The sequence below is a fragment of the Microtus oregoni genome, unplaced genomic scaffold, assembly GCF_018167655.1.
Source record: "Microtus oregoni isolate MIOR12 unplaced genomic scaffold, Mior012 000024F_ref0000369, whole genome shotgun sequence".
Taxonomy (NCBI): Eukaryota; Metazoa; Chordata; class Mammalia; order Rodentia; family Cricetidae; genus Microtus; species Microtus oregoni.
The window spans coordinates 2,493,538-2,510,656 of record NW_024543083.1 but is presented as its reverse complement, the minus strand read 5'-3'; the positions used below and the strand labels follow the sequence as shown (position 1 = coordinate 2,510,656).

Here is a 17,119-nt window from a genome sequence, read left to right as displayed (position 1 = left end):
CTGTTCAATCATGTTATTTGTACAGAGCCAATCTGAACTAAATTTCTGTCTGGAAAAACTGAACTGTACCGTTAATCTCCCCACTTCTCCCTAGTCCAGCCCCATCATGTTTTCCTCACAGGCTTTTTTTTTTAAATGTGCAAAGAGCTTCTTAACCCCTCTTCTCTCAGTAATGGATTTATAGTTATTGTCATTTTGCACCAAATAAGAACCTTATCTATTTACAGTTCTAACATGCAAAAAGAATCGGAAGCACAAAGCCATTGTGCGCGTCTGAAGATTGCCCACATAACACTTGCCATTGAGTGGAGGGTATTTTGTCCTGGGAGTTCTCCCAATAAGAGGAAGCTTTGATTCTGAGAACTGGGGGACTTGTGGCCATTTTGTGCTTGCTTATTTGTTCGAGATTGAAGCTGCAGTCGCCAGGCTTAAATACTAGACTTTGTGTGGCTCTTTCCAGTGGACAGCAGAGGTTTATGTTCTTCCAGCAATGCATGTATCAGATTGAATGTTTTCCTAGAGCTTGACAGAATTAACACTCATTAAATAATTTCAATCTGTGATTAATATATTTGGGTATAAAATAATATGGGCATAAAATAAAAATGAACTTTTTGACAGTAAGCTCTCAAATATTATTCTCAGAGACCCTGGCCATAAGAATACTCAACAAAGTATTTCTTTTCTTTTTTCCCATTAGGGAAATTTTTTTCATTAAATTAAAAGGATTTAACTAGGGAGGTGTGTTAACACTGGTTAGTCCTATAGCAAAGCAAGCAATTACTTTCCTTTTCAAAGCTCCCCCCACTATTTCAATCTTCCTTTGTTGTATATTATTAGCAGACCTAAATCCCAGAGCTCCATCTTCATGCTCTGCACCCTCCAGAGTTCAAGCTAGCAGCCCCACCATTTAGCCGTTCCTCCATTTGTAGTCTCTGATGTAGGATTATCACTACTATTTTACAAATAAGAACCTGTAGGCGACACTGATCAGATTCCAGCCTGAAAAATCCCCAAGTTCTGCGCTTTCATTTTAAAATCATTTACCTACCTTATTATAATACTAAATTTATTTAGGATATAGAATGCCCATAGCACTTAGGGGAACTAATGTTAGTTTGAATTCTTGTTCTTTAAGCATTATAAACCATATTTGTAGTCAAGGGAGTTTATGAGCGATTAGGTCAGTATGCGTCATTCCATTTGTTAGTCACCATTTGTTAGCGTTTTTTAAAGGCTCTACCTTATATTTGAAGATACAGCACAGTGCAGTTCAAGCAGTTCTTGCATTAAGATGTTTGCATCTGATGTTAGGCTTATAGAATCTACATATTATTTGTAGAAACTTTGACATTTTGTATAGGAAAGAATAATCTTGGGTAAACACAGAACTTGATTCTCTAGACTTTTAATAATTCTCAATGGTAAGTTACTATTAGTGAATTTGTTACACAGCATAGCTTTAAAGTGCATATGAATGCTAAGTGCTATATTTATATTATACTTAAGAAAGCCAAAGGATTTTAGGTGTTTATTACTTCCACTGTTATTTTAAGTCTTTGTGGAATTTACGAGAATCCTCGTCTTCCCTTTGAATTCATGATGTACAACAGTGCTGTACACAGTGATGGCCGATGTCTAGGGGTCAGATCTGGGCTTTCTAGCTGGGCCTGGGCTTAGGACAGGTCATCTAACTCTCGGAATGTCAGTCTGCTCACGCATCGCTTGAGAGTACTGAGGGGATATGTGAACTCTAGTCCCTTCTAATGTCTGTATTCCTTGAGCCAATCAGCTTCTTCGCTCTCTTTGGCTTCCTTCTCTGGCGCCCATCTTCTCCAGCCACTCTTTGCTGTATCTGACATTTATTGGCCTTTCTATCATTAGCGTTCTTCACATTTAGTTAGTCTGTTTTATAGTTTCACTTCTAATTTGTCCAGTCCCCCATGATTAGCTGTGTGTGTGTGTGTGTGTGTGTGTGTGTGTGTGTTTGTGTGTGTTGAAGCTAACACAGAAATTAGTTGATGGTCATAAATTTTAACTAGACACAAAAGCTTTAAGTAGGCAGTTCTTATAGTTTGATGAGATTTTTAGACATGTAACCTAAATCTTGATTAAATAGACTTTAAGCTTAGTTTCCCATATGAAAACTCTTTATCTCCTTGGCTTGAATATAAATGCCAAGAGTCTCTTTCTTCTTCCTCTGCATTCCCCTCCACACCTTGCCCTGTGCTGATTGCATAAATCATCTCTCCTCATTTAATTACCACTGTTCCTCTTCCTGTTCCTTTGCTGCCTTTGGAATCACAGTACTTAACAGAGTTCTAAATGGTGGCAAGCAGTAATGAAAGCGATCATTTAAAGCCTGCTAGGGAATACTGTGTCATTCTTGTTTCAGAAATGCCTCACAAATTAAGGTGCAATTTGATAGAGGGTCTTCTGTTTCCTACACATTCTAAATTCTAGTTAGACACTTTTGGGCTGTGTCCAATGTTACTTGATTCTAAACATCTTTTGGAGCCTAGTCAAACTTGTATTTTCTTTCAACACATATTCCTTCTATCTGCCATGTTCTAGGCAGTGTATTCATACATAGGAGAAGAGTATTTGAAGTCATAATTAGCTGTATTTACTTTTAGCAATTGATCCTTTAAATACGATTGTTTATATACTGTCAGTGCTCTAAATATATTTCACTCATGCAAACAGACAAATACAACAGTACTATTTTAAACAGTAATTCCATTCCAAATCTCTCTTGCTGTCCTCAGATGGAAATAACAATCTGTTCCCTCTCATGCCTACTTTGTTCAAGTGGTAATGACTCCCTGAGCCACAAGCATGAGGGGTGATCATGCAGCCCCGTGAAGTCTCATCATATGATGCTGCCATGATTTCTGTAGTTGGAAGGCAAAGCGTGGTTACATGGATTCCATAGTTGCTCTCCCTGCCTTGGGCTTTTGTGTTCTGCCTGACCACATGGTCTTTAGGCTCAAGTCCACACTAGCTTTATGGTGGGTTTGAGCTCTGGTAGAAGACACAGCTACATGGTGCTGTGGTGATCGTGTCGGTACCTAGAACACTTAACTGGATTCTGGCCTATCAGCACTGTAGCCTGGCTTTCCAGCTTCAAGCTAGCATTAATCTCCCTGCCTGAGCAACCTAATCCCGCCTTGTCCTCCGGTCATTTACTGTCTTTGCACCTGCGTGGTGATTTAGCCTCCTCGTTTGCACAGGAGTCCTCATAAATCAGCTAATGAATCTTTTCCCTATGTTCACTTTTTATGTCTAATTTATTGGCTTTTTCATGTATTTTTGAGGACTTCATGCATGCTGTGGCCCTGTGCTCTTATGAACAGGAGATTTACAAGTGACTATATTGTAAGTTAAAGGCAGGCTTTTTCAAAGATCTCTTTGGAGGTAATGTGTCAGTTTTTGATCAGACTAGCTTGAGAACCCACATCTCTGTCCCCTGCACTAGGGTTCACAGTGAAGAGTCCAGCTCGCTGAAGCTTCCTCAGTCATACGCACGATGTCGGTCATGTTCATTGTGCCATCTCCCTCAGAACACGGAAGAAACACAACAGCAATACCTCCAATTCAGTAGGGATAATACCAATGTGATCAAAGCTTTGAGTAGGAAATTCCACAAAATCAGTTTACCAGAGGGGTAGCATTACTGAGGAATTAGCCATCTTAATTTCTGTGTTTTATATGCAGATTGAATTATTTTTGACCTTATATGTATGGCCATAAAAAGTCTCTGTGCAGGTTGGCCTAATCTACAAAAATTATCATATATTTATAAATTACCATATATTTAAATATGATATATGTAAATTGCACTTTGAAATGCTGTATATGACTAGAATTATCAAGAAAGGAATTTAATAGAATTTCCACAATTGCGTTTTTACTATGAAAAGAAAAAGACAAAAATCATTATAATCTACTTTCTCCACTCTTATGCAATAGCAAGGATTTTAATAATATTTCTAGGTCCTAAATCTCCCTAAATCCTCAAGCACTAGTACAGCGTAGTAAATAGTACAGACATTGGTGGCAGCCAGTCCTGGCTTCAAGTCTGAATTCTATCAGATGTATAATTTGGGGCATCTTACTAAACTTAATAGTGTTCTGAAGACGTATTCATTCAGCATTCAGTTTGTGCTTAGTGATTATCCACAATGTCTTGAACAGCCTTCTGTCTCCAGGGCCATGTATCAGTTCCAGAACAAGAACTGGTAGTGATCCATAGCCTCCTTAAGAAAACTAAACCTTCGGGCTGGAGAGATGGCTCAGCCGTTAAAGGCTGGGCTCACAACCATAAATATAAAGAAAACTAAACCTTCTAAGATACATGGAACCATAGCAAAGTGTCTGTCACATGCTGACACTTAAGAAACATTAGCAACATTATTAATTCTTTCCAACCCATAGAAATGCATGGTTCCACAGGAAGTATAGCAAAATGATGCCGAATTGGGAGGCAGCCTCACTCAGTTACCACAAAAACTCCCAGGTAGCAGTGGCAAGGAAAACTGAACTCCTCCTAATCTTAGAAGTGTTTTAGTTATTTGTCAAGGGCATGAATACTTAAGTGAAAATCGCTTGGACAGAAAACCAAAAGCATTAATTGTACAAGAAAAAAAAATATACGTAAGACTCCATCAGAATTTTCTGTTCATCCAAAACATCATTAAGAAAATGAAAAATGTTTAAGAAATTTAAAAAAATGTTTCCATTAATAAAAAGGCAAGCATTGGGTAGTTCACATGATGAAGACAAGTTGCCTCTGCACTAAAAGAATTACTTTGCATGTTTCCTCATCCTGACCTGGCTAGCCATAATGGCTTGACATCCTTGTCTGCATACGCCATCCACTTGGATTCATTCTGAAGGAATGCCCTTTACCCTCGTAAAAGATAGGGAGAAATTTCAAAGATGTTATGTGGTTTCTTCAAAACCACTTAACTACTCACTTCAAAACTTGCCCTAGATCTTTCAAGTGGTTTCTCTTCTAGCCGGTGTTCATCTTTTGCTTCAGAATCAGTGGAAGTGTTTTCTCTCAACTGCTAGAATTTTCTCACCCTTTTTCTAAACTTGAAACCAACCGACATCATTCCAAGTGAAGTGTGGTGACAAATACCTGTGATCTCAGTCACTCCAGGGGCAGAGGCAGGACTGCTAGTCCAGCTAAGGCCACAGAGTTCAAGGCCAGCCTTGGCTACTAGGTTAAAACCCTACCTCAAACCAAAAAACAAAAAGTGGTAAGAACATGAGTGGGCTCATTTTAAGTCCTTGAAAGGGAGACGCTTTCCACACGTGAACTGCCGGGTCTTAGGATCCAGGGAGCAGCTACAGTGCGGCCCCAGTAGTTGTAGAACGCTGTGCGGATCACGGGATTGCACTTCCCCTTGGATATGTGATCTGTATTTTTTTTTTTTATCTCGCACAGGAGCCCTGTTTTTTTGTTTTGGTTTGGTTTGGTTTTTGTGGGTTTTTTTTTTTTTTGATACGTAGAGATTTGTAAAACTACCAGGAATGTTTACTGGAACCATCTTCTGACTGTCCATTGGGTTGATTGCACAAGTGTCTAGTGTTTCCTCGGAGAGGTGCGCAGGCTGTTAGTGTAATTGAACTGTCAGAAAAAAACTTTATAGCTAAGAACCTGCGTTATCTTCTTACTAATTTATTGCTTATACTATCAACTTAATATTTATACAGTTTTGTGTTTATGGCTATGATCATAAGTGTGGATTAGAAACGTCAGCCTTCTTTTGTTTTTGGTTTAAATGAATTGATGCCTGCAGTTTCACTACTAATCAATTAGAATTTGTGATGTGGAATAAGAAGCCACTTTTCAAGTTAAGGAATAGTAGTTTAAGGGAAATTGGGTTATTCATTTACTTTTCCAACATACCCTTACCATAGCCCTCGTTGTGCAGGGACATTGTACTTGCTCATTTTGTCCCTCTACTCTCGAGTGGAGGTGATTATGAATAGTAAAATTTTATGTTAGATGTCTTTGTGTGACATGTGGATGTGGGACAGCATTAAGTCTTTGGTAGGTTTTAGTTGAAATTACCAAAAGGAATGAATTGGAGAAATGATTGGCTTTTGATTACTGTTTTAACTTTACAGATGAATACGTGGTGTCACTTTGAGAAAATTCTGTTCAGTGTATTAGCATTTTCTCCTCAGAACTAATATAATTTTATTTTATTTTTAGAATAATCATAAAGTGTAATAAGGTTATTTCTGTAGGAAACTAATCATCCATTGGATATTTGACTCAGAAAGTAACCTCTTTAAAACTGATGAACACAGGGCAAATCATAATAGTGAGGTAGTCATAAATTAGGACCCAGCCACTGGCATCCCAAAGTTTTTAAACATGGAATTCTCTCTCTCTCTCTCTCTCTCTCTCTCTCTCTCTCTCTCTCTCTCTGTGTGTGTGTGTGTGTGTGTGTGTGTGCGTGCGTGCGTGCGTGCGTGCGTACATTGACATGGTGCCAAATGCTATACCCTTCCGTCAATACCCCATGACTATGGGGACATGAGGTTTCCATAACCCAGAAAGTTCCTGTATTCTCACTCCCAATCACCATCCCCACAGCCCACTTACCTTCCTAATTTCCAAAAGCATCCATTGATTTAACTTGACACATATTTGTGTTATTCTAGAGTTGTATTTAACTCAGCTTGTATTGTTTTCATTTTGGTTTCTTTCGTGTGCCTACTAGACCATCCATGTGGTTGAGTTTCACAGTGGTTTCTTTGTGTTGCTGATATCTTCTTAAAACATCTGAGCTGTGTATCTAATGTATTAATATCTTGACAGTAAACATTCAGTAAGAATACAAGGTGAGAAAATACTGTCCAGTGGTAAGTGACAGTCCCTGTAACTTCCAGGCACCTCTGCCACTTTAGCTGGGTCTGTATGGACCACGAAATACTCTTTGGGACCCTAGAGTTATTCTACTGAAAATGAGAAAGTGGGTGAGAACCCATCAGCGATGACAGTGGTCACCAAACTGTTTCCGTCCCTGAAAGCTGTGCTGTGGTTTCATAAAGTAAATGTTAGCGATAATCCCAAGGGAGGAGATTCTTACTGTAGCATCTAGTTTATCAAAACACCCTGCACTAGAGCTGGGCCTGGTGCTGCAGACCCGCAATCCTAGTGCTTGGGAGGCTGAGGCAGGGGAATTACAAGTTCAGTACCAACCTAGGCCTAACTTTGTCTTACAAAGATAGACAGAATGCTTCCATCGTTTATTGATGCAGGGATGCCTAGGGAGCTGTTATGCACTGTAGATGATGTGACATGGACCAGCAAGCTCAGTTTTATAGTTAGAAATCCAGCTTGATCTGTAATTCCAAGAAAAGGGTACATAAGTCCGAGGTGAATAGGTACATCAAGATGGGCATCAAGATTATATCTGGGTTTTTCTAAACATCCAAATGATATCCGAAGTTTTGCCAGTTTACTCAGAGTCTTTAAATTTGAGCAAATGCTTCCTGCTTTGCTATATTCCAGTATGCCTAAAGGGTGAAAGTTTACCTCTTCTGTTGTCTTTTGCAAGAGTTCTATCTGTGTCCTGTGCATAGCTGAATTTGATGTTACCCTGCATCCTTAACTACCTCCATCTCCAACACCAGGAGCTCAGCGGGATCTCAGCTTGTTGTCCTGTACCAATCACATACACACAACAGTACTCTCTTGACATTCTAGAAGGATAACACATCATTTTCAATGTTTAAATAATTATTTGGCAATAGAAAAGAGTCCTATAGCAACATAATGTTTATATCAGTTCATGGGAAAAGGTACCCAAATGAGATAAAAAGTAGCCAGAGTGGTAAGAGGATATTAATAAAACTTACTGTTATTTTAGTTATCCAAATCTCATATCCACTTATGTTCTTATTCCTTTTACATTCCCACCTAGCACTTAGTACCCCTACAGTCCCTCTTTGGTCTTTTGGAAATGCGTGTGTATGTGTGTATGATGTCTGGAGGCGGGCACACATGCCGTGATGCACACGTGGAGACCAGAGGACCACTGCAGAGAGTCACTTCTGTCCGTGCACTTTTAGGTGGCTTCTGGGGATCAAACTCAGGTCACCAGGCTTGTACAACAAGTGCCTTTACCTACCGAGCCATGTTGGCTGTCTTCCTTACCCGCTCATACTTACCCTTCTCCTGGTTTTACTCTCCATATTTTAGTCTGATACTGTCAAAAACCCTGAAGTGACGCTTCTCTTTAATGTGACCTACTTTTACGTAGAATTTGGCCTACGTTGTATTTCTTATTTTTAAAAGGCTGGTTAGATTTGAATTACCAAGAGAGCCTCATTAGTATACTCCAACCTGTAAGGAAAACTTCCAGAACCATCAGAATAAGCCTCAAGGATATATCCACAATTCTACAGACTGCTAACTTCTTTTGTGCAATATCTAAACAGTTCATTATTATTTTAGTTGTCGTAATTAATTTTTAACTAGCTGCCAATAATATTTCTTGCCAGATGGAAAGAATGAGAATATGCCCCATTCCCATTTGAATACGAGAAATGATATCAGCTTAATGTGAGGAAGGTAAAGAGCTCATGGCGAGAGAGTCACAAACTTCATGTCTTGGTGCCACAAAAAATGCTGGTTTTGTGCCGGGCGGTGGTGGCGCACGCCTTTAATCCCAGCACTCGGGAGGCAGAGGCAGGTGGATCTCTGTGAGTTTGAGGCCAGCCTGAGCTACAAGAGCTAGTTCCAGGACAGGAACCAAAAACTACGGAGAAACCCTGTCTCGAAAATTCAAATAAAAAAAAAAATGCTGGTTTTATGTACATTTGAGTGATTTTAAGTTAGAAAGTCAAACTTAAACATCAAAAGCCACAATCTTTCCACTAATTTTATTTAAAACCACAACTCTGGTTTTCACAAGAAATAATTCACCTTCCTCTCTTTATAGTGGAAAATGAGGTCAGAAAATGACCTGTTCCTTAGCCAGTGAGTTTGTGGAAAATGGTGGGAGGAGGGCAGCTTCCTAAATACTAATTTTATTGACAGTACAAAGTATTATTGTATGCACATGCTATTCCAACTTAAATAGGATTATTCAGGATTTAAAGTACTTTTTTCAAAATTGCTACCAAAGAAAATATAGTGATAATTTATTGAAAGAAAATGTCTAATTCTCAGAGCTGGGTGAAACTTTCAAACCATCAAACTTTTGAGGCTTAACTTGCTTTTTTGTTCCTTGAAAAGAAAAACCATTTTTGAGTGCCACCCAGATTCCCATTTTGTCAGTGTAAGAACCAGTTATTACCATAAAGAGCTTCAGAGCCAGAAAAGACTGTTGGCATCTAGTCTAATCTCAGAAGTTGCTCAGTCCAAGGAGATCACGGTCTTCTCCTGGCCTTGGCTTTCCTACTTTAACCACAGTCTTCCGATCCCAACTCATGTGGATATGTAACTGACTCTCCGTTCCTTCTGATAGCATCCATATGCATGCTAGTGGCTGCAGCTGTGTGGCTCATTGTCTTGATTCACTTCTATGTCTGAATTAGCATCAGGAAAGCATTGGCTGCTGTGTGCAGCAGCTCAGCTTTGAGCTAGAATGCCTGGCAAAGATAAAGATGAGCAATTCAAAGTTTTAGAGGAGGTTGTAGTCAGTGGTGTTGCTGGTACTGTAAAAAGAATATCCTTCAAAGAGCTATGTCACAGCGACATAAAAATGAGGAGAGCTACCCTGCTCATCAGATGGCAGTGCCGCCTACCATACTGTAATGGAGGCCAGCATGGAGAGCCAGTACTAGGCAGAGTATAATATAAATGTTATTTGTCTTTTTTCTCAGTCCTGTTTCAAATGCATTAAATCAGCAGGTATTATTTTGTATATTCCATGAGCTAATCCTTCTGTTGGGTCTAACTATTAGAGCAGACTGCAAGATCCTGTCTTTTACACTGTGTAAAGATGTGTCCCCGTGATTGGTTTACTAAAGAGCTGAATGGTCAATAGCTAGGCAGGAGAGAAGAGGCGGGATTTCCAGGGAGAGAGAGAACTCTGGGAAGAAGAGAGGCAGAGGGATGCCGTCAAGACACAGAGCAAGTCAGGCATGCAGTACAGAGGAGGGGTAGCCGAGCCATGTGGCTAAACATAGATTAATAAAAGCAGGTTAATTAAGTCATAAGAGCTGGTTGGGAAAAAGTCTAAGTTAAGGCCAAGCTTTCATAATTAATATCTGTGTTGTCATTTAGCGAGCTGGTCCCACAAAAAAAAAAAAACTTACTACGGTTTTCAGCCCCAAATATCATAAAATATACTTGGCATAGAGTGATGGATGCCATGTCACTACCTACAGAGCAGAGAAGCTCTGCTCTTACAAGCTCTATGCAGTTCAACCACCGCCCACACAACTGATTGATGTCGCCAGCCTCAGCCAGATACAGTGAGAAATGCTTACTCTAACTGTTGTGAGGCATTTTACAACTGAGAGTTCTCTAACCACAACAGCTAAGGAAAAGACAGGCAAGATTAAATAGTAGAGTAAGACTGGGTCCCTTGCAGATGGTCAGTATCTCTAGCAATGCGTAGACCTGCCACCACCAGCTATATCTAGGTAAACACAATTTTCTAGCTCCTAAACTGTCAAAAATGTGTGTGTTAGCAAGAAAGACTGCACAGTATGAAATTATTTGGAGTATTTGATCAGCTAGATATAGTTGGAATATTGTACATAATGTAGAGTTTCCGTGTCTGCAGTTTTGATTAATAATTCCATGCATTTCAGTGTTTTGTAAGTATTTCTCTAACCAATTTTAAATGCTGAAACTATCAAAATCCATTACTTAACATTAAAAGGATTAATTTTATACTCAGAAGCTGTGGGAAGCTTCTGAGGATGGCTATCTACCTGTCAGTGTATTGAGCTAGGGTTGGTGGAGGAGGAGGAGTATTACCAAGAATTTATCGTGCATGCTCCTTTCTATCTTGTCAGCTTCCTTGGAAGACTGCCATATCAATTTCTGTCCCATGCTCTAGCCACAAAAGATGGAGCGTTTATATAACTGGGCATTTCTTTCAGACAAATTATTAAGTCGTTTTTACACTGTGGAACAGTGGTTCTCAGCCTATGGATTGCAACCACTTTGGGGGTCTAGTGACCCTTTCAAAGGGGTCACATATAAGATATCCTGCATATTATGATTCACAACAGTTATGAAGTAGCAACGAAATAATTTTATGGTCGGGGGTCACCACAGCATAAGGAACTGTATTAGAGGGGCGCAGCATTAGGAAAGTTGAGAACCACTGCTGTAGGAGGAGGGTCTCAAACTGTAGAAAAAGAAAGGGATCCTTCTGGAGAGCCATTTGGTGTTCTGTGATGATGAACTAATCCTAACTGCAGCGGCAGTACTTCCATATTCTAGCCAACCTTCTCACTGTGGAAACAGAGCATTCTGCCCAGCTAGCCTCTGGCGTAAGAGAACCCAGGGACCCTGCACTCGTGACCACTGGATTCACAGTCTCACTGTCCCTGAATGGTGGCATTTTTATCCCAGTTTTCAGAGAAACGGTTTCAAGTTTAAATTTCATCACACTCAGAAATAGTAGAAATATTCAAAATTTAAATTTGTATGTATGCCAGGTATTTGAAGCCTATATTAATACAGTTATTAATGGCAAAGAACCATCTTTAGTTCTCACCCAGTGAAATGGAAATTCAGCAATATGGGATCTTCCACACAATTCTTTGGTCTGTTCTATATTTTGGTGCTTTGGTCTCCATCGTCCTTTTATCCTTATTATGTTTCTTCTGAAGATAACTTCTAAATATAACTCCTAAAACACATTTCCATTTAGTGTTTCTGCTTAAATAAGAGAGAGAGAGAATCATGTAGCATCAGTACCACACATTTTTGCTGTGCTTCGTAGGAATGAGCAGTTAAGATGGGAAACCTCGGTATTTAATACTGTTTTCCAAATGGGTTATTAGCTCATACTGCCGCTCCATTGAGTGGAGATAGTAAATATAATATGTAGTCAAATAGACAAAAATAAAAACCGTAGCTAAGCTGATACGTTTTTTAAAGTGTAAGACTTCTGTGCATCGCATGGCGGAGTATGACTAACGTTTGCCTGAACAAGCTCTCCGGGGTCGTCAGGTCTGTGGAATGCTTTCACTACACTTGGACATGAATCCTCATAAAGACGTGGGCTCTTAACCGTTACCACTTAAAAGCACTATGCTGCATTTTACAGTTAGAGTTCACCTTCCCTGGTAATATTCGTGACGTTTGTGAGACTGTACTAGTATGCAAAAGATGAACCTATGTACGTATTTAGAGTTTGAAAAAGTAGAATTGTGTGCATCTTAGAAAAATATATGGTAACTTGTGGCACTTTGAAAAGGAATGTGCAATTATAAGGTTTATACCACTTTGACCATTTTTTAACCCTAGAATTACTCTTCCTGAATCTAGCACTTTGTTCTTACTGGTAGTTCCTGTTTGGTTTGTGATGTGGAATGTCTCACGTAGACTATCTTCCCACTGAGTTTTCTCTTCATGTGTCCTGACCTCAACACCTTCAAAGAACAGTTTGAATGAACCCAGTGATGGTCAGGAAAACCATGACCATTCGGTATCGTGAGCATTTGCTCTCGTGCCGACTTAAATATGAGCAATTTTCTGATTAAAATTCTTTAAAACAATATTGAAACCTTAAAGTAGTGTTTATTGAACAAAGATAATTTGGTAGAAATCCTGATAGTCACAATTCATCCCAAAATCTAAATTTTTCCACACAAACAAGGATATAGTTGTGCTTAAAGCACACCCTTATTCCCAAGGGGAATAAGACATAATAAGTGGATTTCTGTGTGGATATGGCTCCTATCTATATAAACTGTTCAGTCACAGGCATTTTACTGCGATATGCCGATGGGTCATAGCAAGGTGGGTATAAATGCTAACATTAGGGGTTGGCATCAGCATAAATTATGCATAAATGTATTGCAGTAGAAGGCATCTATCATGCCTATATCTGAATAATTTACCATTGATTTTTCTCCAGCCTTCCCCACTTAAGGCTGCACAATCATTTTAAATAAAGGAAAATAGAATCTGTGAACAAATAAATTTTTTAAATGGCCTCATTTGCCACAGTTTGAAAATTCTGTTGATTTTTTTTTTTTGAGGTTCAATGACTACTAACAACTTCTGAGTCTTACAAATAAATCACAGTGCTTAGGAAGTATACATTTCCCCTTCCCTTCAAAATGCATTCAGAATTAATGCAAATTCATAGCTTTTATAATTGTTAAAATTGCCATCTTTATTGAAAGATTAAATGATACAAGAGCTACAAAAAGATTGCTAATTAATAATGTAGCCCCATTTGCTATCAGACTTCTGGTAGTGCTGGGTTTCTTACAAGGCCTTAAAATATTTTAGGGAAAAAATTACCTGGAAAAAGAAGGCACTTTATTATCTGGAACTATTTATCTATATAGAACTTGTCTAAAAATCCCTTAAAATAGTCATTATCCTTTTATAAATTTATCCTAGGTATACATTTTTCTAAAGTCACTTAGAATATAAAATGATAAAGTAAACTATTTTAATTTAACAGAAAATTGTTACATAGTATACACAATAAATAATACAGAAATGAAAATATTTTAAAAAGTATATGTGAAAATGGCAAAACTGCCTAAGTTAACATACAGTTATTTGAAATTACCATGTAAACTATAAAAACATTCAGTAAAAAAAATTTAGACAGTTTTTATTTGTTAATTCTTTTTAATTATTTCTACCTTATCTTGAAGTAATTACCAAATAAGAGGGCAATCAAAACTATCAAACTAGCCTATCATAACTTTGTTTTGTTTTTACCAAGTTTTAATGTAACCGTAAAGCATTAAGAATCCATTTTGTTTCTTATTTGCTCAGGTCATCCAGACTTGATAATTACCAAATTTTAATCATTCCTATAAACATGCTGGTGTAGAAATGGTTCCTCTTGGGGCAATCAGTAGTCAATTTATACAATGGATCTAGTCAGCAGAAAAACTTACAGGTTTTTTTTTTCTCAAAAGTATCAACCCTCCTATGTTGATCCCTTAACATCTGCCAACATAAAAATGATAGGCTCATAGTTTCCAATTTCATTTGTAAACAGTGCACCTAAACATTTTAAGGAAACATTTTCCATGATATCCGGTTTTAGGTCTTTCTACACTTTAGCCCCTTTTTCTCTCTCTAGTTTTAAGTATTTTAATAAATGTAAATGTTTCCTAGACAAGCTCTCATCATTTCGTGATATAGAAGAGTCAAGCTTATCAGGTCTTTCCTTACCAAGGAGAGACTAAAAACAAATTCTGTGTCAATTGTTTGGTTTGTGTCTTTGTTTTCTATTTTAAAAATAAGATCTATTAACCCAAAGGTGTGTTAATGTCAAGGCATGAACAATCTTAAATGTAGATCTATTGCGTATTCTGTGATGCTGAGTAGCAGGTTTTCCCAAACTCTGTGATGCTAAGAATTTTCCTTAGAAAGTTTGTTTAATGTTAGATTGTTGTTCTGAAAGATGTTGGTCCTAGTGGGATTTTTTAAGAACTGGAAAACAAACGCATGTATTACAAGTATAGAAATGGTGAATCGTAAACCTCCCATACAGTACTGATTCTATTTTCAGATGTTTCACTGTTAACTATAGACCACAGAACATTGCTGCCATGCCGTTACTGAGTACATTTTCCTAATGACCCTGTTATCACTATTCCAGGATTACATGTTGGGCAGATACATAATTGAGTCCTGTGTCTGCATAGATATTCCAGGTATATTCTTCTCTTGGCAAGTAAAAATGTTCTTTCCGTGACGCCAGCCACTGAGGTCTGAATATACCTGTATCAGTGCTTATTGCACATTACTTATACATTATCTTCATTCGCCAAAATTGGCCTAGGCTAAAACTGGAGTGTTTGTTACATGCTTTCTACCAGAAAGGTTTTCAGTTCCATTACTAGTGGGTTTATACTGTGAAAATAGTGGGACTCCCTTTATAATTTCTTACTCGCTAAATTTAAATTAATATTTTTTCTTTAGCTCACAACTTACCCTAAAGCCAGAGAGAATCTCAGCCTTTTTCACTGTTGTCAGACCAAGCATAAGGAACAGCCCTATGATACTACAAACACAGTTGAGGACTAAGGACTAAGTCCCTTATGTTCCAGTCCAGAATAAAGACATTCGGTGAAAGAAATGAACCCAAGTTCATCATGAGTGCAAGGCTTCTGTACTTGGCATTCCTGCACGGAAGGGAAGACAGGTCTCCACGCCATTGGCATCATTTTCAAACTGACCTTATTCAGAAAGCCCTCCACCACACTGGAGGACTGACTTCTTGACTCAGTCGGGTTTGCTGCGGGCGGGGTTGTTTCTTTAATTCTTTAAGGCTTTCAGTTTCCAAATCGCTGTTTGCCAGCTTTGAGGGAGAAGACAGGTAGACTTGAAAATGCTTTCTTAAGAGACCATGTAACTATATAACTATGAATTTAAATTTTGACGGGGGTGGGGTCATTTTAATCCGCTGCCTCGTATAAGAAACATTTTTTTTTAAAAAAAAATCTGTAACTGCTTTAGTGTTAACAGGGTACAAGGTGTTTTTGTCCTGTATCGTATTTCAAAGGTTCTCATCGGTTGTGACTGTATTGTACTGTATGAAAAGAAGTCGGAAATTGCCTTGTATTGTTTCTAATGGACCGTCACACATACCGATTCAGTTCTCATGTTCCAAGTTTCCCAGTGATGCATGTTCACAGTTAGGTCCTAAAACCCTGTGGTGCTAACTCCTCCATGACTCAATGGTGCTGTTGTGGATGCTAACTGCATACATGCTGAACAAAGCTTGAACTTCAACCTTCCCGCCCTTCCTCTGTTTATATGAAGTAAATAAAATAACTTGAATCTGTCTCAAAGTATCATTGACAATCCAATAAACTGGTTTATATGTGTCATTGGTCTGGATTCTTATTTTTCAGAAGTCACCTCAGTCACACTGGGCCCCAAATGCTGATCTTGCCATGTGTTTATGTCATTATTCATTTGTGCCTGCAAATTTACGTTGTCTCTAGAAATTTAAATCCAGTCGGTCTAACTTGGGAAACCATGTGTAGAGAGTGCTCATGTAATCAAACCCTGTCATTCCTCAAAGTGTGTTGAAAAGAACATCTATGTGCCAGTGTGGTGCCTTTGTCTGGTTTAGTGGTTTGTTGACAATTGATCATTGAATTGAGCCGGATGAAAACATTTGCAGAAAAGTGAGTGCACCTTCTAAATCTTCATTTCATCCCAGACCACACTAAGAAATATTGTAGTACGAGCGGCGGGGCTGCGTCCCCAGCACCCCGGCCGCCTGCTAGCTTATTCCCCGAAATAACAACACACAAATTGTATTCATTTAAACACTGCTTGGCCCTTTAGCTCTAGCCCTTACTGGCTAATTCTGATATCCCGATCAACCCATCTCTAATAATCTGTAAGCACTGGTCTTACCGGGAAGATTCTAGCCTATGTCCATCCTGGGTCAGAGCTTCATCACTTGTGTCTGCCCGGGAGCGGGGCATGGCGTCTCTCTGAGGCGTATGCCCCCCGAGAGGAGAGCTGTAGAGTCTGAGCTCACTTCCTCTTCCTCCCAGCATTCTGTTCGGTTTACTCCTCCCACCTATGTTTTAACCTATGAGGGCCAGCCAAGCAGTTTCTTTATTTTTTAACCAATGACCTTCCTCCATCATTTCCCCTTTTTCTGTTTAAACAAAAAAAAAAAGGCTTTAACTTTAACATAACAAAATTACATATAACAAAACAGTTATCAAGTAAAAGTTACAATATTTACATCTATTTTATCTTTTTTCATAACTAAGGAAAACTATAACTATCTAACCACTCTTCAAGTTTATCAAAGACTCCAGAAGAATATAATATTACCTAAGTAAACAAGAAATCCAAAACTCTAGAAATGACAGTGACATCTTGCTGCCTGGACAGTCACCCAAAGTTCCTCTGTACCGTTGGGGCCCATAGTTTCCAGCAGACATTTCCACAAAGCAG

The 17,119-nt window shown here is 38.6% G+C and overlaps 1 protein-coding gene across 1 annotated transcript in view; it reads left to right on the top strand.

Annotated features, from left to right (window-relative positions):
• Positions 1-16,017, top strand: part of Purg (purine rich element binding protein G) — a 30,589-nt gene extending 14,572 nt beyond the window's left edge. Inside the window, exon 3 of the mRNA XM_041673538.1 lies at positions 15,116-16,017. Within this exon, the coding sequence (XP_041529472.1) occupies positions 15,116-15,220 (105 nt within the window). The 3' untranslated portion in view covers positions 15,221-16,017. The remainder of the gene's footprint in view (positions 1-15,115) is intronic.
• The last annotated feature ends 1,102 nt before the right edge of the window (positions 16,018-17,119 follow it).